General features: G+C 44.7%; 2 protein-coding genes across 6 annotated transcripts in view; one reads left to right on the forward strand and one right to left on the reverse strand.

Moving 5' to 3' along the window:
• On the forward strand, positions 1-13,244 carry ACBD7 (acyl-CoA binding domain containing 7). Of its 2 annotated transcripts, none has more exons than XM_053573243.1 (4): positions 1-278; positions 8,348-8,465; positions 8,569-8,631; positions 13,109-13,244. In XM_053573243.1, the coding sequence occupies exons 1-4, from the start codon at positions 171-173 to the stop codon at positions 13,120-13,122; spliced, it is 303 nt and encodes a 100-aa protein (XP_053429218.1). In that variant the 5' UTR covers positions 1-170; the 3' UTR covers positions 13,123-13,244. The 2 variants fall into 2 exon arrangements, with proteins under 2 accessions (XP_053429218.1, XP_053429217.1); XM_053573242.1 differs by lacking the exon at positions 13,109-13,244 and adding an exon at positions 8,719-9,878.
• OLAH (oleoyl-ACP hydrolase) overlaps positions 11,148-19,200 on the reverse strand; it is a 22,511-nt gene continuing 14,458 nt past the window's right edge. For all 4 annotated transcript variants that reach the window (XM_053573240.1, XM_053573239.1, XM_053573241.1 and 1 more), the window contains 4 exons: positions 18,653-18,752; positions 17,811-17,980; positions 13,499-13,581; positions 11,148-13,180 (listed from right to left, as the gene is read on the reverse strand). In XM_053573240.1, coding sequence (XP_053429215.1) covers positions 13,038-13,180; positions 13,499-13,581; positions 17,811-17,980; positions 18,653-18,752 — 496 coding nt within the window. In that variant the 3' untranslated portion in view covers positions 11,148-13,037. The remainder of the gene's footprint in view (positions 13,181-13,498; positions 13,582-17,810; positions 17,981-18,652; positions 18,753-19,200) is intronic.

The following is a 19,200-nucleotide window of genomic DNA, read 5'->3' on the forward strand; positions in this document are numbered from 1 at the left end:
AGCAGGCCAAGAGCTGAGTGTTGTTTATTGAAATTCTCTTCGCTTCGCCTTCTAGTAGCTGGGACAGCAACAGCTGGGGACTTGGGGGCCGGGCAGCTCACCGCTCAGACCCGTTCCAGGCGGGCGCAGAGCGCGGCCAATGGGAGCCGGCTGGGCCTGGAGCGCGGCCAATGGCAGCGGCCGGCGGACAAGAGCGCTCTTTAAGAGGAGGTGGGGCGCAGGCCCGGGAGCTGGTGCGCCGAGGGCAGGCTCGCCGACCGGTCGCTATGTCCTTGCAGGTAACACGGGCTCGGGAGGCCGCGCGGGACTGCGGGGAATGCTTCGCGAGGGAGGCGCTCACTCGAGTGGGGCGTGAGGGCCCCCAGGAGCGCTCTGCGGCGACCCTGAGGACACTTTAACTCCTTTCAGAGCGCCCCCCGATTGCAATGTAGACCAAACCCGTGCAGTCTGTTGACACCGAGCCGGGGCTCCCCATGGCAACCCGTCGGGTGGTTAAACCATCGGGAACGGAAAGGCGGGCACCGCGCCCGGGAGCTCACAACGGACCCTGCTCCGCCCCCCTTGCCATCTCCCAGAGGGAGACGAGGGCGTCTGGGGTTTCACCCTGCACCCCCTTGCTCGGTGCGCCCTCTGGAGATCTGGTAGGCAGGTGTCTTTCTGCACAGATCTTTGAAGGTCCGGTTTTTTTTTTTTTATTGTTGGGGATTCATTGAGGGTACAATAAGCCAGGTTACACTGGTTGCATTTGTTAGGTAAAGTCCCTCTTGCAATCATGTCTTGCCCCCAGAAGGTGTGGCACACACCAAGGCCCCACCCCCTCCCTCCTTCCCTCTCTCTGCTTTTCCTCCCCCCCCCCCACGAAGGTCCGGTTTTAAAATACTGTTTTACTGGTATGTGAAAAAAAAAAAAAAAATACAGGGAATGCCAAAAAATGTAGATACATTTTAAGAAAGGAAAAAATTGTCATTGTAATTCTCAATAACTTTGAGAATAACTTTGACTTCTGCAATTATAAGAGGTGCTCAACGGGACTTGTATTCATCTTTTGTTATCTGCATATATATTATAATTTTAATAGTTTTTTCCTTTCTTAAAATGTGTCTACATTTTTTGGCACCATCTGTATATATGTTAAGGGTGAAAACTTTGAAAAAGAGAACAAATATAAAGTAAAAATCATTAGGAACTCCTCCCCCCAGGTGATAACCACTGCTAACATGGTGGGTTCCTAGTAAGTCCTTTTGCACATGTGTATGTGTGAATGAGTAAATGTACATATGTCTACGCACATCTATTATTTATTTATTTATTTTAAAAGCCTAGTACTTTGTTTTTTGTTGTTTGCTTTCAACATGTTTTTGATCGAAGAACATCCCAGGAAAGCAGCATGCTAAGATATATTAATTTTGACTGTGATGATGATATCTACCAACAATCCATTTGAGCATTAAAAATATTGGAGGAAAATAACTTAGTTTTTTTTTGTTTGTTTGTTTGTTTTTGAGACAGAGTCTCACTATGTTGCCCTCGGTAGAGTGCCATGGCTTCACAGCTCACAGCAACCTCCATCTCTTGGGCTTAAGCGATTCTCTTTCCTCAGCCTCCCAAGTAGCTGGGACTACAGGTGCCGGCCACAAGGCCCAGCTATTTTTTGTTGCAGTTGATTAACTGGCCCTGGCTGAGCTCGAACCCGCCACCCTCCGTGTATGTGGCTGGCACGGTAACCACTGTGCTATGGGCGCAGAGCTGAAAATAACTTTTTAAAAAGACACCCAGCAGCTGGCTGACGTATTTAAACCTCCCCCTCCTTTATAATTTAACTGCTTTGTGCAGGCGTCACACAGGGACTGGTGTCCTGCCAAGATGCTACCGATGGCCCAGTTAGAGGAAGCAAGGGGAAAGATGGCAAGCAGAAGTCACCTGCTTCTTTCTACTGGAATAAGTAGTCCTTCCTGGTGGACTTTCACGGAAGCAGCAAAATAAATGGAATTTCTAATTCATCAGTAGCTCCCCAATTTTATTTACTTACTTAGTTTGAGACAGAGCCTCGCTCTGTCACCCTGGATAGAGTGCTGTAGCGTCATAGCACACAGAAACCTCAAACTCCTGGGCTCGAGCAATCCTCTTGCTTCCACCTCCTGAGAAGCAGGGACTACTGTCCTGCACCACCATGCCAGGCTAGTTATTTATTTTTTTATTTTCTCTTTTTAGTGAAGACAGGTCTCATTCCTGCTCAGGCTGGTCTTGAACTCCTGAGCTCAAGCAGTCCACTTGCCCCAGCCTCCCAGAGTGCTAGGATGACAGGTGTGAGACACCATGCCTGGCCCCAGTTATATTTTAAAACTACAATATGTTTCCGTCCTCACCACAGCTTTAAGGAGAGCTGATGGTTATCTTAGTCAAATTTCTCTTTTAGATGATGAAGCTAAACGATTCTCCTAAGAAGATGCATCTATTCAAGTCTAGAGGACTCATGATTTTACAATTGGCAAATAACTAACTCCCATCTCCCAAACCCTTTCCCTACCCACCCCCCCGACTTTGGGGTGACCTCAGAACTGTGCAATTCCTTGAGTGTGAGAGCTTTTGATCTTCCTCATTCAGTTCCTCAATGGGAAAGAATTGCTCAAAAAGACCTTTGGCAACCCCATGTGTGGGATGACCATGTGCTTTGTCCACAGAAATTTAGATTAGGTGAGAGTCACATCAGAAACTGTCTTCAGCTGGGGTGAGATGTGCAAGGAAGCCTGGGCGCAGTGGCTCAGGCCTGTAATTCCAGCACTCTTGGGAGGCTGAGGCAGGAGGATCTCTTGAGGTCAGGAGTTCAAGACCGGCCTGAGCAAGAATGAGACCCTGGTGCTATTAAAATAGAAAAATTATCTGGGCATTGTGGTGGCAGCCTATAGTTTCAGCTACTTAGGAGGCTGATGCAGGAGGATTGCCCGAGCCCAGGACCTGGAGGTTGCAGTGAACTAAGATGGTGCAACTCTAGCCTGGGCAACAGAATGAGACTCTGTCTCAAAAAAAAGAGTGAAAGAAAATTTACCCAAAGGGTGGAGTAGTCAGCACACAAGGCATGATGTATCCAATGTCAAGGACACTGGCATAACTGCTGACACCAAAGGTGGAGTCAGGGGGGCCTTGTGCTGAAAGCATGAACAGGACAGGGGTCAGGGAGAACCTTAGTAGCCTTAAGGCAGTTCGCATCTCAGTAGGAAGGTTGTGTGCTTAATGTTCCACTAGGTGCTGAGAACCCAGGTCCAAGGGGATCAGCTCAGCAGAAGCTGAAGTTCCTTCCCGAGCAGCAAGCCGAGCTCCACAGTAGCACAGGAATATTACAAAGCTGATTCCCTTTGTCCAGAATGCTTGGGAATTGAATATCAACAGTGGTACCTTTAAAGCTGTGTCTCACCTATGCTAACTTTCTGATCCTCCTAAGATTCACTCCCTCATTAATCCATCCAACAAGGATGTTCTTACAAGGCTCAGAGCAGGCTTGCACCACCTGCCAGCAGTTTGTAAGGCTCTGCTATTGCTCCCAAGGTGAATATTTATACCCGCTTCTATTATGGATATGTAGGGAAGCAAACAAAAGCCTCCCAGCCAGCCTGTACATTGGCCCCTAGTCTGTCCACACTGCCTGCTGCCCTGTGCACCCAGCAAACACTGGGTCAGTGCAAGCACCATCTCCTAGGAAAGGCTTCTTCCACGTCCATCCCCTTGGTGCTGCCTTCTCTGTGTTCCCAGAGCAACGGCTGCTTCTCCCTGGCAGCAAGTCTCCCAGGTTCAGTATTGACCTGCTCATCTCCCACTGAGCTCCCTCCAGCCCCCTGCTCCAGGCCCCCTGCTCATCCCTGTCCACCACGCACAGGCCTGGCCCATCACAGGCGCTCCGCATGTTTGTGAATTAGTATGACATGTGTGATGAGCTCTGGAAGGGTGCAGTCCCCAGAACCATATCAAGGACATTTTACATGCTTAATTGTGTTTAGCCCTAACACCTTCTTGCTGAGACTTGATATGATCTTTCTGTGGCTGAAGCTGCGTCTCCGAGGAGAGAGTACCAGGGCAGTGCATGTGAAAGCTGGGAGTCACTGAGCATTGAGAAACAGCCAATGTTCTTTCTGCTACACAGCTCATCATGGTGGGTGGGAAAGGCCTCCTGGAGGATGGTCCATCAGAACAACACCTTAAAGCAGGAATGTATTGGCTTGGCTCCTGTAGCTCAGCGGCTAGGGCGCCAGCCACATACACCAGAGCTGGTGGGTTCGAATCCAGCCCAGGCCCGCCAAACAACAATGACAAGTACAACCGAAAAATAGCCAGGCGTTGTGGGGGGTACCTGTAGTCCCAGCTACTTGGGAGGCTGAGGCAAGAGAATCACTTAAGCCCAAGAGATGGAGGTTGCTGTGAGCTGTGATGCCATGGCACTCTACCGAGGGTGACGTAGTAAGACTCTGACTCAAAAAAAACAAACAAAACCAGGAACTATTGAGTTGAGGGCTGGGCACAGTTCTACAGCTGGGCTCCACCCCCGGAGAGGGAGGGAAGAGAGGGGTCCTTGCAATGGTGTGGGAAACTGTTGGGGTTTAGCTCTTCTGTGCCAAGGGTCCAACGCTTTTATTAGATTTTTATTTCTTGAGATGGGGTCTTGCAGTGGTGTCATCATAGCTCACTGCAGCCTCAAACTCCTAGGCTGAAGTGATCCTCCCACCTCTGCCTCCAGAAGAGCTGGGACGAGAGGTGCACACCATTATGCTTGGCTAATTTTTTAATTTTTGGTAGAGGGTCTCACAAAGTTGCTCAGGCTGATCCCAAACTCCTGGCCTCACTTGATCCTCCCACCCTGTCCTCCCAAAGTGCTGGGATTACAGTACCATGCTGAGCCCGAGCCACCAAGCTCAGCCTCATTAGATCTTTGTAAGGTTCAGCACCACACAAAGGACGAAGAATAATTCTTCAGAAACTCATTCCTGGAAGGCAGAGGCCTCATATGGTTTTTTAGAAGGCTTAGAATTCTAATCAGGGATTGGCTTACCGAAAAACAAATTGAGTTGCTGTCAGTGGAGAAATGACCTGAGACTTGATAGCAAACAGCATATCTGAGATGGATAAGAAACCTGCAGAGGGGCCGGGCGCCGTGGCTCACACCTGTAAGCCTGGCACTCTGGGAGGCCGAGGCAGGTGGACTGCTTGAGCTCAGGATTTGGAGACCACCCTGAACAAGAGCAAAACCCTGTCTCTATTAAAAATAGAAAAACCACCTAAGAGTTGTGGCAGCTGCCTAGAGTCCCAGCTACTCAGGAGGCTGAAGCAAGAAGATCACTTGAGCCCAAGAGTTTGAGGTTGCTGTGGGCTAGGACGCCACAGGGCACTCAACTCTAGGGTAACAGAGTGAAACTGTCCCTCCCCCCCAAAAAATAAAGCTGTTCTGAATAGCCTTGGCCTTGCCTTGCCCTTAGGAAGCCCTAACTACTCATGTTGCATTTGAATTTTGTTCTTACTATAAGCACACTATGTGCACATTATAGAAAATTTAGGGAGTATAGAAAATATTATATAAAACCAGAAGACTTACCAATAATCAGAGGCAATTACTATTTATGTCTTTTAGTATATTTCTTTCTAGTCTCTACTCTTCTACCCAAGTTAGAAAGCTGAGTATATAAAAACAACTTTGTTCTTTGTCACACTCTTAGGTATTTCTCATGTCTTGCGTCCTTACAGATCTGTTTTCAGTATTTTCCTAGATCTAATTTTCCCCCAAAAAGGTTATAATAAAAGTAATAGCTAACATTTATTGAACACTCACAATATGCACTATTCTAAGTGCTTTACACCCTTTCCTTATTTAAAATACTTCTCACAAGTTTGTGCATAGGTGCTATTATTGCCTCATCTGCCAGATGAAGAAACAGACACAGAGAGGTTGAGTAACTGGCCCACGGTCACACAGCCTGTGTGTCTTAACCGTTATATATAAAGCTGCTGACAGTTTCCTAGAAAGACACTTAGAAAGACAAGGCTCTGCTTGTCACATGTTAAGAAAATGGGCCATTTTTTAAGTTATTTAGGTTGGAGAGCCTGGTCTCCAATTTAGAGGTGATCTTTGTTCTTCACAAAACAAATGTTCTAATTGTGCAACTGTGTCCTGTTTGGGAGGACTGAGTGGAAACTTGACCCAGCAACTCTGCTGAGCTCACAGGGGTTCTGAGGTTACAGTGGAGCGATCCACTTTCTTCCTAGGCCTTTGAACCAAAAGAGAAGAAATGTGGGGGCTGGGGACTAGCACGATTCATTCAGCTTCCCTTGTTTGCTCCCCAGGCTACTGACAGTTCCTGCTTCTGCCCAACTTAAAACCAATAATAAAAGGTGAAATGCAGTTTATAGCCTTAAAAATGGTATTAAGGAAAATTATCATCAAACCCCTTTGCGTATGTATAGTATAAACTAAGAGGTTCTAAAAGAGCAAAAGGGTAAACTATCTGGGACCACGTGGGCTCCAGGGGAGGCAAAGCTGAACTTCTTCCCTGTGTAGAACAGGCCAAGGAGGTGGTTACTGGCCCCGGCCTGGTCTGAGAGCCCTGGGCCAGCGTGGGGGGAGTAAGGAAGGTCAAAGGTTTCCCGAGTGCAGGTGTATAAAAAGTTTCCAGGAAATATATAAATGTACTTACTCCTTGAGTATGTTAATATAGATAACTTCCTTAATCAAATCTAAGTTAGCTAAATCAGCACTCCTCAGTCTTTTTGGCACCAGGGTCCGGATTCATGGAAGACAGGTTTTCTACAGTTGGGAGGTAGTGGGCATTAAATTCTCATAGAGAGCACACAAGCTAACTTCCTCACATCTGCAGTGTACAGTAGGGTTCACACTCCGGTGAGGATCTAATGCTGCAGCTGATCTGACAGGAGGCGGAGCGCAGGCGGTGATGCGCGTGATGGGGAGCGGCTAGAAATACAGGTAAAGGTTCGCTCACTTGCCTGCCGCTCACCTTCTGCTGTGTAGCTTTGTTCCTGGTTTGGGGACCATAGGATTAGAGATCAGTAAAAATATAAGCCTTATAATTTTTGGTTTCAGCGTTGAAAGGAGTATGGAGAAGCAATTCAACTATATCAGGAATACTGATTGCCCTCAGAAACTCCCAGGCCACTAAGTAGGTATAAACAACAGTGATGTCGAAGGACCTGGGCCCAAGGGCACTGGGGGAGAAATGCCCTGGCCAAGGTGTTATTGTCAGCAAACCGCTCCGTGTGGTAAAACAGGGGAAGGTCCTGCTCATGAGGTGATTAGGACAGCTGCGTACAGGGGAATGCTTTTTTGTTTTTTTTAAGAGAAATTGAATATTTTCAGTTTTAAGAATTTTATTTTAGACTCAGTGCCCATAGCTCAGCAGTTAGGGCACCAGCTACATACCCTGGAGGCGGTGGGTTCAAACCCAGCCCAGGCTGGCGAAACAACAATGACAACTACAATAAAAAAATAGCCAGGCGTTGTGGCGGGCACCTGTAGTTCCTGCTACTTGGGAGGTTGAGGCAAGAGAATTGCTTAAAGCCTAAGAGTTTGAGGTTGCTGTGAGCTGTGACGCCATGACACTCTACCAAGGGCCACATAGTGAGTCTCTGTCTCAACAAAAAAAAACCTAAATAAATAAATTAGAATTTTATTTTACTCTCCATATTTTATCTATATATCAGGTAAGTACTAGGAAAGATAAACCAAGGAGAGTGCAAATAAGTTAGGGTGACTCTGGTGGGATCAAGTAGGAATAGTTACCCTTCAAGCTCCCCCACTTTGGTCGTCCATGCCTTCCACTGGTACCAGCCCTGTCTAAAGTTAGCAAATGGGCTGGGCACGGTGGTTCACACCTGTAATCCTAGCACTCTGGGAGGCTGAGGCAGGTGGATTGCTTAAGCTCAGGGGTTCAAGACCAGCCTGAGCAAGAGCGAGACCCAGTCTCTGAAAAATAGCCAGGCATTGTAGTAGGTGCTGTAGTCCCAGCTACTTGGGAGACTGAGGCGAGAAGATCACTTGAGCCCGAGAGTTTGAGGGTGCTGTGAGCTATGATGCCATGGCACTCTACCAAGGGCAACAAAGTGAGACTCTGTCTCAAAAAGAAAAATAAAAATAGAAAAACTAGCTGGTGTGCTGGCATGCACCTATAGTTAGCTACTCAGGAGGCTGCGGTAAGAGGATCACTTGAACCCAAGAGACTGAGGTTGCTGTGAGCTATGATGATGCCACTTCACTCTAATCCAGGTGACAGAGTGAGACCCTGTCTCAAAAAAAAAAAGAAATAATAATAAAGTTAGCAAATGCACTGTGTGTGTGGCTTTTTTTTTTCTTTAGGCTGATTTTGACAGAGCTGCAGAAGATGTCAGGAAGCTGAAATCAAGGCCAGATGACGACGAACTGAAGGAACTATACGGGCTTTACAAACAAGCTATACTTGGAGACATTAATATTGGTATCAGATCATCCTTTAAAAAATAGTCCATTTCATTGGTACAGTGTTTATACAAGTAAACAGTACAAAGTAAACTTGAGAATATTTCTCCTTCCTTTGGCAGAGTGTCCAGCCATGTTAGATTTAAAGGGCAAGGCTAAATGGGAAGCGTGGAACCTCCAAAAAGGTTTGTAATTTGTTAATAAGTTTAAAACAAACTTTCTTGATGTCCCAATACAGTAATCAGAGAGAGAACCTGTTTGTATCTTTCTAGGGTTGTCGAAGGAAGATGCGATGAGTGCCTATATTTCTACAGCGAAAGAACTGATAGAAAAATACGGCATTTAAAATTCAGCATGAGAAATTTTTCTTTTTTGAAGCTTTCATAATGGTATCGTGTCCTCACGTTTATGGGGAAGATGCACTGTTAACTCTATGCAGCGTGGATATTTTTGCTATTATCATGAATTAGAATACTTAATTAGGAGTATGCTGGAGCTACTTAGTTCGCGAAATTCTTCTTTAAGTAGGTGACTATAAACATTCTTTCAGGAAGGTATTCCTTGGGTAGTGTGTATACAAAGATTTAGCGATTATTTGTTCTCGTGGCTTATCTGATTGTCTACACCAACACAGTCAGGTAGTATTATTGGCTTAATAAAATCAGGTTATTAAGGATCAATAACAAGACCACTCCTTTGTTACTGACGCAGAGAGTGGAGTCACAGACATGCCTAGTTCTAGTCCTCACTCTGTGACCAACTTGCTGGGTGCCCTGGGTCAAGTCAGTTCACCTTACTAAGCCCCCACTGTAGAGGGAAAATAACATCACTCTTACAGAACTGCAGGAGAAAACCTTCTAATAGGAAGGTAATAACCCTACCTTCCTATTACAGCAAATGCTACATAAAACACAACAAATCGGGGGGTGCCTGTGGCTCAGTCGGTAAGGCGCTGGCCCCATATACCGAGGGTGGCGGGTTCAAACCTGGCCCCAGCCAAACTGCAACGAAAAAATAGCCGGGCATTGTGGCGGGCGCCTGTAGTCCCAGCTACTTGGGAGGCCGAAGCAAGAGAATCGCTTAAGCCCAGGAGTTGGAGGTTGCTGTGAGCTGTGTGAGGCCCCAGCACTCTACCGAGGGCCATAAAGTGAGACTGTCTCTACAAAAAAAAAAAAAAAAACAACAAATCAGCTGAACATGTTTTTTTTTTTTTTTTTTTTTTAATTTTGTAAGTCCATCTATAGTGCCTGTGGCTCAAAGGAGTAGGGCCCCATATGCTGGAGGTGGTGGGTTCAAACCTAGCCCAGGCCAAAAACTGCAAAAAAAAAAAACAAGAAAAAAAAGAAAGAAAGAAAAAAACACCCAAGGAAATATCTACTGGTTTTCTTTAAGTTTTTATGTTTAAGACAAATAAAAAAACAACTAAAATGTGTCTAGCGTTAAACATTACGACTGCTGCGCCCTGTGCGTTCAGTTTTATCAGAGCGAATATGTAAAATCTGGAATATAATATTGACTTACGACTCAGTCTTTCTTGTTGTACACAGGGTGTTTGAAGGAAGATAGTCTCATTTTTACAGCCCCCAAACCTGCTTGAGAGCCCACAGGATAAATATCCCCTAAAACAGTGTCCTTCTACTCCCTGCATAAAAATTTGGGTTGTCTATGGTATGGCCAGGGGATAAACTGACTACATGATACTTAAAACAAAAGCAAAAACCCTCTGATCTGCTAGATGAATTTCCAGGGAATCTCGCTGAGTGGGATAAACCAATCCCAAAACTTTACAAGCTGTTTGATTCTAATTATGTTACATTCTTGAAAGGGTAACATTATGGACTTAGAGAACAGAACAGTGATTGCCAGGGAGGAGGAAGGTGGTGGGGCCACACCAGGGCAGCAGGGGGATCCCACAGTGGTGGAATGTCCTGTGGTTGAAAAATTACACTATAATTTCTCACAGTGGTTACCAGGAAGAGAAATTAGCTTAAAAAATGACACAGATTTATCTCTCTGCATTATGTCTTATAACTTTAAGGGAATCATAGTTATCTTGAAAATGTAGTTTAAAAAAATCAAAGTTGATTTTTTTTTTTTTTTAATCTGGACTTTTTTTTTTAAGAGGAAGAGCTTTATTCTAGCTGGCGGAGCAATGGCACAGACAAATTCAAAATGGCTGTGCTGCTCGACTGGCTCAGTCTTCTCTTTTTTTTTTAATTCAGTCATTTGTACATAGATCATAAATACATTTATGCCATTATGGGATTCGGTGTGTTGATTATTTGTACAAATTGAAGTGCTTACATCCTACTAATCAACATAGCTTTCACCTCATTTACCCAATTACAGCATTAAGACATTTGTGTTCTACACCTGGTAGATCCAACTTGTACTTGCAATGTGCTCCATAGGTGTGGTCCCCCTACTATCCTTCCATCAACTCACCCCCTTCCTTCCCCTCTCCCTCCTTTTCTCTCCTTCATCCTAGGCTATTAATCTGGAAATTTTTGACAGTAAAGATGAGGGTCTTTACTAGCTTTAGGCTAAAGGTAGTCAGAAGTCTTCCACATGAAGCCAAGGCCCAAGTCTCTCAAAGAGAAAATATCATCCATGACTGGCCTGGTTTCTTGCGATCAAGGGCTTTGAAACTCTTAGAGTTATTCTTTTTTTTTTTTCTTTTAGAAACAGAGTCTTATTTTGTCACCCTCGGTAGAGTGCTGTGGCATCACAGCTCACGGCAACCTCCAGCTCTTGGGCTTAGGTGATTCTCTTGCCTCAGCCTCCCAACTAGCTGGGACTACAGGTGCCCACCACAAGGCCTGGCTATTTTTTTGTGGCAGTTTGGTCGGGGCAGGTTTTAACCCGCCACCCTCAGTATATAGGGCCAGCACCCTAGTCACTGAGCCACAGGTGCCGTCCCTCTTAGGGCTATTCTTACGTGGACTCCATCCACCCCCCAAGCCCAGCCTCAGCCACCTAGCCAGAATCCCATCTGCAGGCTATATTGACAGATATTTTAAAGCAATAGTCACAGATCCAAATTGCTTTTGTACCAATCCTTTGGTAAAGGGGGCTCTAGGGACAGTATCTAAGAGGTAAAGGACATCACATACTAAACATTCAACACAATTTGCCTGAGACTATTTTATAGTCCAAATTTATAACATGAATTCTAACTCAAAGCCACCCCCCATCATTAATTTTATATTATTTGAACTTGAAGAAAAGAATGATAAGGGCGGCGCCTGTGGCTCAGTCGGTAAGGCGCCGGCCCCGTATACCGAGGATGGCGGGTTCAAACCCGGCCCCGGCCAAACTGCAACCAAAAAATAGCCGGGCGTTGTGGCAGGCGCCTGTAGTCCCAGCTACTTGGGAGGCTGAGGCAAGAGAATCGCTTAAGCCCAGGAGTTGGAGGTTGCTGTGAGCTGTGTGAGGCCACGGCACTCTACCGAGGGCCATAAAGTGAGACTCTGTCTCTACAAAAAAAAAAAGAAAAGAATGATAAATAATGAAAAATTCCTCCTGTATGCGTTTTCCTTAGTTTTATTCACTGAGATCTTACGTCCGTTATGTAAAATTAGTAACAAAATACATAAGCCCACATTTTATGGTCATAAACATGGTACATTAAGCGTATGGGCTGTAAGGAAGAGACATCAGTCACATTAAGTAGCGGAGTTTATTGTGACAATCGGAAGGAAATAAAGAAATCCAGGGTCTGATTGTAGAGTCAGGCCTTGAAGAAACAAACACAGTTTGGGAATGGACAGAGTTCAGAGCAGAAGCAGCCTCTGGGGCCCAGAAAGCCTTCACCCCCTTGCTTAGGCATGTACCCATCCCATTTGCCGTGTTCCACCATTATTGTGACTTAGCTGATCTTCCCTATTTTTGCTTTTCTTGTTCTCTTGGTTCTGGTTTGTTTCTCCCTATGTCAAGGTTAAGGCAGGCAGGGTGAAGCTTTGGCAGCCCATTAGGCCTGACATTTGTGCTTGACTCTGGATTGGTTGTGGGAGGGCTGACCCCAGGTCCCAGCAAATCATTGCCAGGGTTCCAGGGCCACAAAGAGCCAACCAGCAATTGGGAGGGGAGCAAGTCCTTAGAAAAGGGGCCAGGGACTTGCTGGTACAGGCAACAGTAATTATTTAAGGCCATCTTCTTTTAATGAAACATTTCATGTTCTTATAAATGGAACTCTGCTACATTTCAACAGATTCGATGGAGCTTTGAGTTGCGGTATGTTGGTGAAACAATAATTATAAGCATTTCCCCTGGTTAATCATTTTCGCCATTAAAATAACTGAAGAAAAATGGATAATTTACTAAGCATAAAAAGTTCATTGACAAACCTCCCACAGATGAGAATCATGTAAGATTTGAATAGCAAGATAAAAGACTCTGCCAGGAGTATTCTTAACCTGTGTGTCTTTCATTCCTCAATACGTAAATCCTCCTCGGAGAAATACATTTATAGACCACAAATCACCCTGAGAAGTAAAAACTATCATTCCCACTCTAACTAATGAAGTACATCTGAATAGCTGAGGAGAGGACCATATCACTTGGACTTTTTTAAGATCAAAAGGGAAATAAATTAACAATCAGCAAGCGACGCTATTTCTAGACACTTGGTTATGTAGTTTTTGATGAATTTCTCATTATCAGGTTTCATAAGATGAAAGTGATCTCCTGGAAGCCCGAGAACGTTGAAACTTCCACTGGTTAGATCTTTCCAGGCTAGAAACAAACAAAATTACATTTAATAACGAATGACTTCCTTACCAACCATAACCAAAGGTTTATTTCAAGATATGATTTCTCAAAGACCTGACACCCAGTGGTAGAGGGACTTCTAAGGTCTTTTGTTCTATGTACCCTTTATTTTTAAATTTTTACCTGACTTCTTGTTTTACACAAGACTAACATATCTTCTTTTATGCTAAATAAAATGTAAACCCATTTTCCATTCATTGCAGTAACTGCTTGTTCACATTAACCAAAACCTATCAAATTCATATTTCAATAAAACCGCCAAGAATATTAAAATAATTTCACCTTCCATATCTTTTATTATGTCTTCGGATCCAATAAAACACGTTAAGTCACAAGAAAGAACAGCCTCGGAGGGTTTATCAAAGCTATAAACATAAAAAAAAAAGGTTAGTCATTTTTCACAATACCAGAATTGTTTCCTGTTAATAACCTCAATGAGGGAATCCCCCTAGTGCTCTGGGAGGTCAAGGCAAGTGGATAGATTGCTTGAGCTCAGGAGTTGGAGACCAGCCTGAGCAAGAGCAACATGCCATCACTACTAAAATGAGAAAAATCAGCAGCGCCTGTTGTCCCAGCTTCTGGGAGGCTGAATCAGGAGGATCGCTTGAGCCCACGAGTTTGAGGTTGCTGTGAGCTATGATGCCACAGCACTGTACCCAGGGTGACACAGTGAGACTCTGTCTCAAAAAAAAGAAACAGAACCAAAACCAAAAAAAAACCTCAGTGAAACTTGGGGTCCACTCACTTCTTCCCCTTTGGCTACCTCTAGCAATGCAAACGGGTCCCCTCCCCTGGCAGCACTTAAACCTCTCAGAACCTGCCTGAGACACACTGGGAAGGTCATTTTCTAATTTCGTAACTTCTAAAATATGGCAAGTGGCAGAAGACAACACAGGGGCTCCCCGTCTGACTCAGGGTGAGGCCGGTTACACTCAGTACTAATGTCATCCCTAGAAATGACAACCTTTCTGGTTAAGTAACTCCCAGCTCTCCGTGGAGAGGGTGGCATGCTCAGAACAAGGGTGGTGGGTTCAAGCCAGCAGACCCCTCTATTGGTTCCATCTCTTCCCAGTTCCCTCAAAACAGCAACGCCTATTTACTGAGCTAGACACGAGGTGCTGGGCTGGACACCAGGACCCGCCGGATAAGCAGTCCCTACCCTCCTGTAGCCGAGATTAGCTGGGAGAGAGACACTAATGAAACCAGAGAGATGGAAAGAGCTGGGAGTCCAAGGTGATCTGAGAACATGGAACAGGAGGGTTGGGGTGAGACGGAGTCAAGGCATCTTCCCAAGAGAAAGAGGGGGTAGCTCTTCAGAACGTGAACAGGAAGGAACTGGGCGAAGGGGACAGCCAGCAGGGAAAGAGGGAAGAGAAAGCACAGAAATTAATGGGCATTGCTCAGAGGACAAGTGGGAAGGAGCATCGGGACAAATCAAAATAAAAGAGGCAAGCAAGGCCAAGTCTAGGCCACATATAAAGGATTTTGGTCATCCTAAGAGATAGGAAGTCACCAGAAGGATTTAGGGCAAGGAACACCATAATCAAACTCACATCCCTCAGGGGGAGCGTGGGATGGATGGGAGGGAACTGAGTGCATGTGGCAAGGCCAATCCAGTGGCTCTCCCAGTGGTCCAGACAGGGCAGCTTCTCCTGCCCAGGATGGGGAAAACAAGCTGGCCCTCTCCCTGATCCCCACAATCAGAAAAAAAACTCTAGAGAAACCACAGCATTGTAACTTTTCTTCAACTCATCAGAGAGAGTGTTTGCAAGGCAAGCTAAAACTGAATTTCAAGGAAGGGCTAGGCTCAGGAGGGAGCCGTGGGGCAGATGGACAGCTCAGGTGGCAAAGCGAGGGAGAGTCAAATCAGCTGGAATTTTAACAGAGTGTTGAGAGCCAGATGGAATCACTCAGCTTCCCAGGTTCTTTTCCATGGGCCTCTGTTTGGGTGTCATGAGAAAGCCTGGGGCCAAGGCAGGAGGCCAGAGAGAGCCACCTCTGCAGGGCAGGTAGGCCGCAGGGAATCAGCTGTGGCAATGGGGCAGGCCCTGCTCTCATTCTCTGCAGAAGCCTTAAGCTGCTGGAGCAGGGGCATCACACCCCAAGATTTAAGGAGAGAGAAAGAGGCTCCGGGAAAGCCACCTCTGTGGCTGCTGGGGGAAGGACAGAAGTATGAACCTCTGCCCCTGGTGAAGGACTAGGAAATAATCCTACACCAAAACCAAGCAGGGGTCTGCTACCTGTGGGAAGGGGCAAGATTCCACCCAAGCCAACCACAGACACATGGCAAGATTTGTTTGCAACAAAGAGAAGGGACAGATGCTTAGAAAGTCCCACCCACCTGCAGGCCTACCTAGGATTGACACCTCAGGCTGACTAGGGCATGCAGGAACTCCCTGTGTCATCCCACAGGCAAACGTGTGTGGAGTAACAAGCAAGAGAAGGGGAGATGGCAAGGAGACATCCGCCCGAAGTCAGCAGTTTCTACTGTTTGGTACATGATAACTGGCTTTCAACTAAAAAACAAGGACACCCAAGCAAGCAACCCATTGTTAAGAGGCAAAACAAGCAAAAGAATCAGTCACGGGTAAGGTCCAAATGTCAGAACTGAAAGATAAGGACTTTAAAATATCGCTGATTAATTTGTCAAAGGATTTGGCAGAGAAGGTGGTTAACAAGCTCTGACAAGTTCTTCAAAGAAAACGACAAGAGAGAGGCCAGTGGAACTTCTAGAAATAAACAGTAACGGAAATGAAGAATTCCTTTGACAGGTTCATTCATTGATTTGACACAGCTGAAGAAAGAATCAGTGACCTTGAAGACAGTCAGTAGAAATTATCCACACTGAAACACAAGGAAAAAAGTTAAAAAATGACAAGAGACACTCAAGCTCTGTGGGACAATATCAATTATGAAATGAAGCACAATAGTCCAGGTAAGAGATGGGGACAGCTTCGGTGAGTTGGAGTAGTCACAGTTTCCGGCATGTGACCCCTCCCATCCAACACGGATTTTCATTTTGGAAATGGTGACAGGCAAGAAGATTGAGAGGCGTGCTGTAGACCTGGTTTTATTTACACTGGGAGATGCTGGGACATAGGCAGGGTGAAGGGAGATGAGATTGAGTAAGAGAAGTAAGATCAGACGGAGAAAGGAAAGGAGCAGGCCGAATGACAGAAGAATCCAGAGAGCAGATTTGGGGTGAGGTTTTGGGATTTGAAAAATCCAGGAAATTAATAGCTATGAGTAGCTATTGTAATTTGATTCAGTGAGAAACGATTAACTGTATGAGTGGAATATCCCTGTAAGTGATTTATGTTTTATTTTTGGTGTTTGGAGAGTTTATTTGGAGTGAAAAAACTCTGCAGTATTTTTTGTCTTTTTTTTTTTGCAGTTGTTGGCTGGGGCAGGGTTTGAACCCACCACCTCTGGTATATGGGGCCGGTGCCCTACTCTTTTGAGCCACAGGCACACAGTACTAAATCTTATAATGAAACAAAATATGTTTTGTTTTTAAAAATGACTTGTGAGGCCTGGCGTGCTGACTTGGCCTATCATCCCAGCACCCAGGCAAAAGGATTGCTTGAGCTCAGGATTTTGAGACCAGCTAGAGCAAGAGTTAGACCCTGTCTCTAAAACTAGCCCGGTGTTGTGGCAGGCACCAGTAGTCCCAGGTTCCTGGGAGGCTGAGGCAAAAGGATTGCTTGAGCCCAGGAGTTTAAGGTTGCTATGAGCTATGACATCACAGCACTCTACTGTGGGTGACAAAATGGGACTCTGTCTCCAAAATAAAATAAATAAAATAAAATGGCTTGTGGTCTGTTATGTGTCAAACCCTCTATTAAGCATGATCTCATTTAATCCTCACCGCAGCACCTGGAAAGGTGCTAGTATTACCCCTTCTTTGACAGATGAGACACAAATGTTAAAGAAAACTGCTCAGAACCTTGCATCCAGCAAGACCCACTGTCAGTCTGGTAAGAAGACTCTAAAGATGATGTGTTTAATCTTTGTACAAAGCATAATTATTAAAACCTAGCTTTTGCCCATGTGTTATATTGCATTGAATGTCCTTAGTGATTTTGATTACTTTTTTAGAATTTCATTTTTGATTGACAAATAATAACGATATATATTAATTGGGTACTTCCATATAGATGCATCATGGAAGCTAATTAATATATCCATCACCTCAAGTCATCTTTGCCTTCCACCATTGCAAGGGATACCAGAAACAGGATGATGAACATCATCATATACATTGAGCATTACAATTTTAATACAGTTTTTCCTTTCTTAAAATGTTTATACATTTTTTTGAACCTTGTGTGTGTGTTTTTTTAAAGAAAAATACGTTCTCGTTATCTTTTATAGATACTTTCTGAGCCCAGGTGCTAGTCTAAGCCAATACAAATATCGCACAGGTGGCCTCACAGGAAATGAAACCAAAGTTTTTTTATTTTCTTTTTAAAAGTTTTTTCAAGGTCAAAGCTTGGAAGATAGGAACTAAACATTTAAAATGTAAGCAGCCTCAGAACTACCAATCTACCTTTTTCTATATATATCCCCCCAAAACATTATCTCGGTTACTTACATCCAAGTCCTTATAATGTGTATGTCTGCCTTCAGAAGGGGGATATATTGTTGCAAAAGTTCCTTATCCTCAATAAAATTCTTGGGAGTGCCTCCAAAAGCCATAAGGTAATGGACAATTTGCTCTTCAGACAGTTCGCCTTCTTTGGGAATGGAAACCTGGGCCTTGGACTTGAAACATGAAAAACACAGGCCTGATATTTCATATCACGTACTTGTTCATAAACTGAAAACTGTATCGAAGGGAAACATCATTAAATCAAGGCTGGGAAATGGACTGCTCTATCCACAGAATTGTGGTGGGGGGAATGATTTCTTTCTAAAAGCAGGGAGAAGCAAGTTCATCAGTGATGCCGTAGTAAGTCAAGGACCCCAGACCAACATCTTTCTCCATATGAGGTGGGGGAAAGGCAGGGGATAGGAGGAAGTGCTGCAGAAACTTCTTAATCCCTGTTTAAAAAGCCACAGCATAATGTACACAGCTATGATTTAACAATAAAAGAAAGAAAAAAAAAGCCACAGCAGTTTTAAAAATGTGACATCACTGTCCCCATTTGAAATTTCAAGTATTCTTTCCTGCCTCTGCTCCAGTAACTTTACTGAAAGCAAAGTTACTGATTTAGTGCCCAGCTGACCCAGAATGAAGTGCAGGGAAATGGAGAGACAAGACTATTGGAAGAGATTGGAGGGACAGTTCAACTGAAAATAGTATTCCTGCCATTATCCCCATACTACACAAACATTCGCCAGATAGGGAATTAATGGCTTCATTTCCCCACCCCACCCCCACCCTGTTTCCCTCTTCTCCACTGCTCTTCCTTCAAAAAAAGCTAAATTACTTACATGGGGAGGAGTTATACTTGATACAAAGAAATGCATTGGTTCCAGCTGATACTTCTCTTTCAAATGTAGTGCAGTCATAAAAGCAATGTAGGATCCCATACTAAAACCGGAAAACACAAACGTGATCCTCCCTCAAAAGTCAGTGGGAGCAGGTATCATAAACACAGCGAGGATTATGTTATAGTCAAAAGAAAAATGTAAGTTAGTTGAGCAATGACCCTATCTGATTTGTAAAAGGTGTATTTTCTTTATTTTTTCTTACTAAATGTTTTATAATATTTTATCTACATATAAGCATACATCTATACAAGTGTCATTGATCACAATGTTAGGACACACGTAGAATTTTCGTGCGTAAACACTTCAGATAACAACATACACTCAGTTCCTTGGCTCGGCACCTGTAGCTCAGTGGCTAGGGCTCCAGCCATGTACACCAGAGCTGGCAGGTTGGAATTCAGCCCGGGCCTGCCAAACAACAATGACATCTACAACCAAAAAATAGCTGGGCGTGTGGTGGGCGCCCGTAGTCCTAGGTACTTGGGAGG

This window comes from Nycticebus coucang, chromosome 20 (assembly GCF_027406575.1).
Source record: "Nycticebus coucang isolate mNycCou1 chromosome 20, mNycCou1.pri, whole genome shotgun sequence".
NCBI lineage: Eukaryota > Metazoa > Chordata > Mammalia > Primates > Lorisidae > Nycticebus > Nycticebus coucang.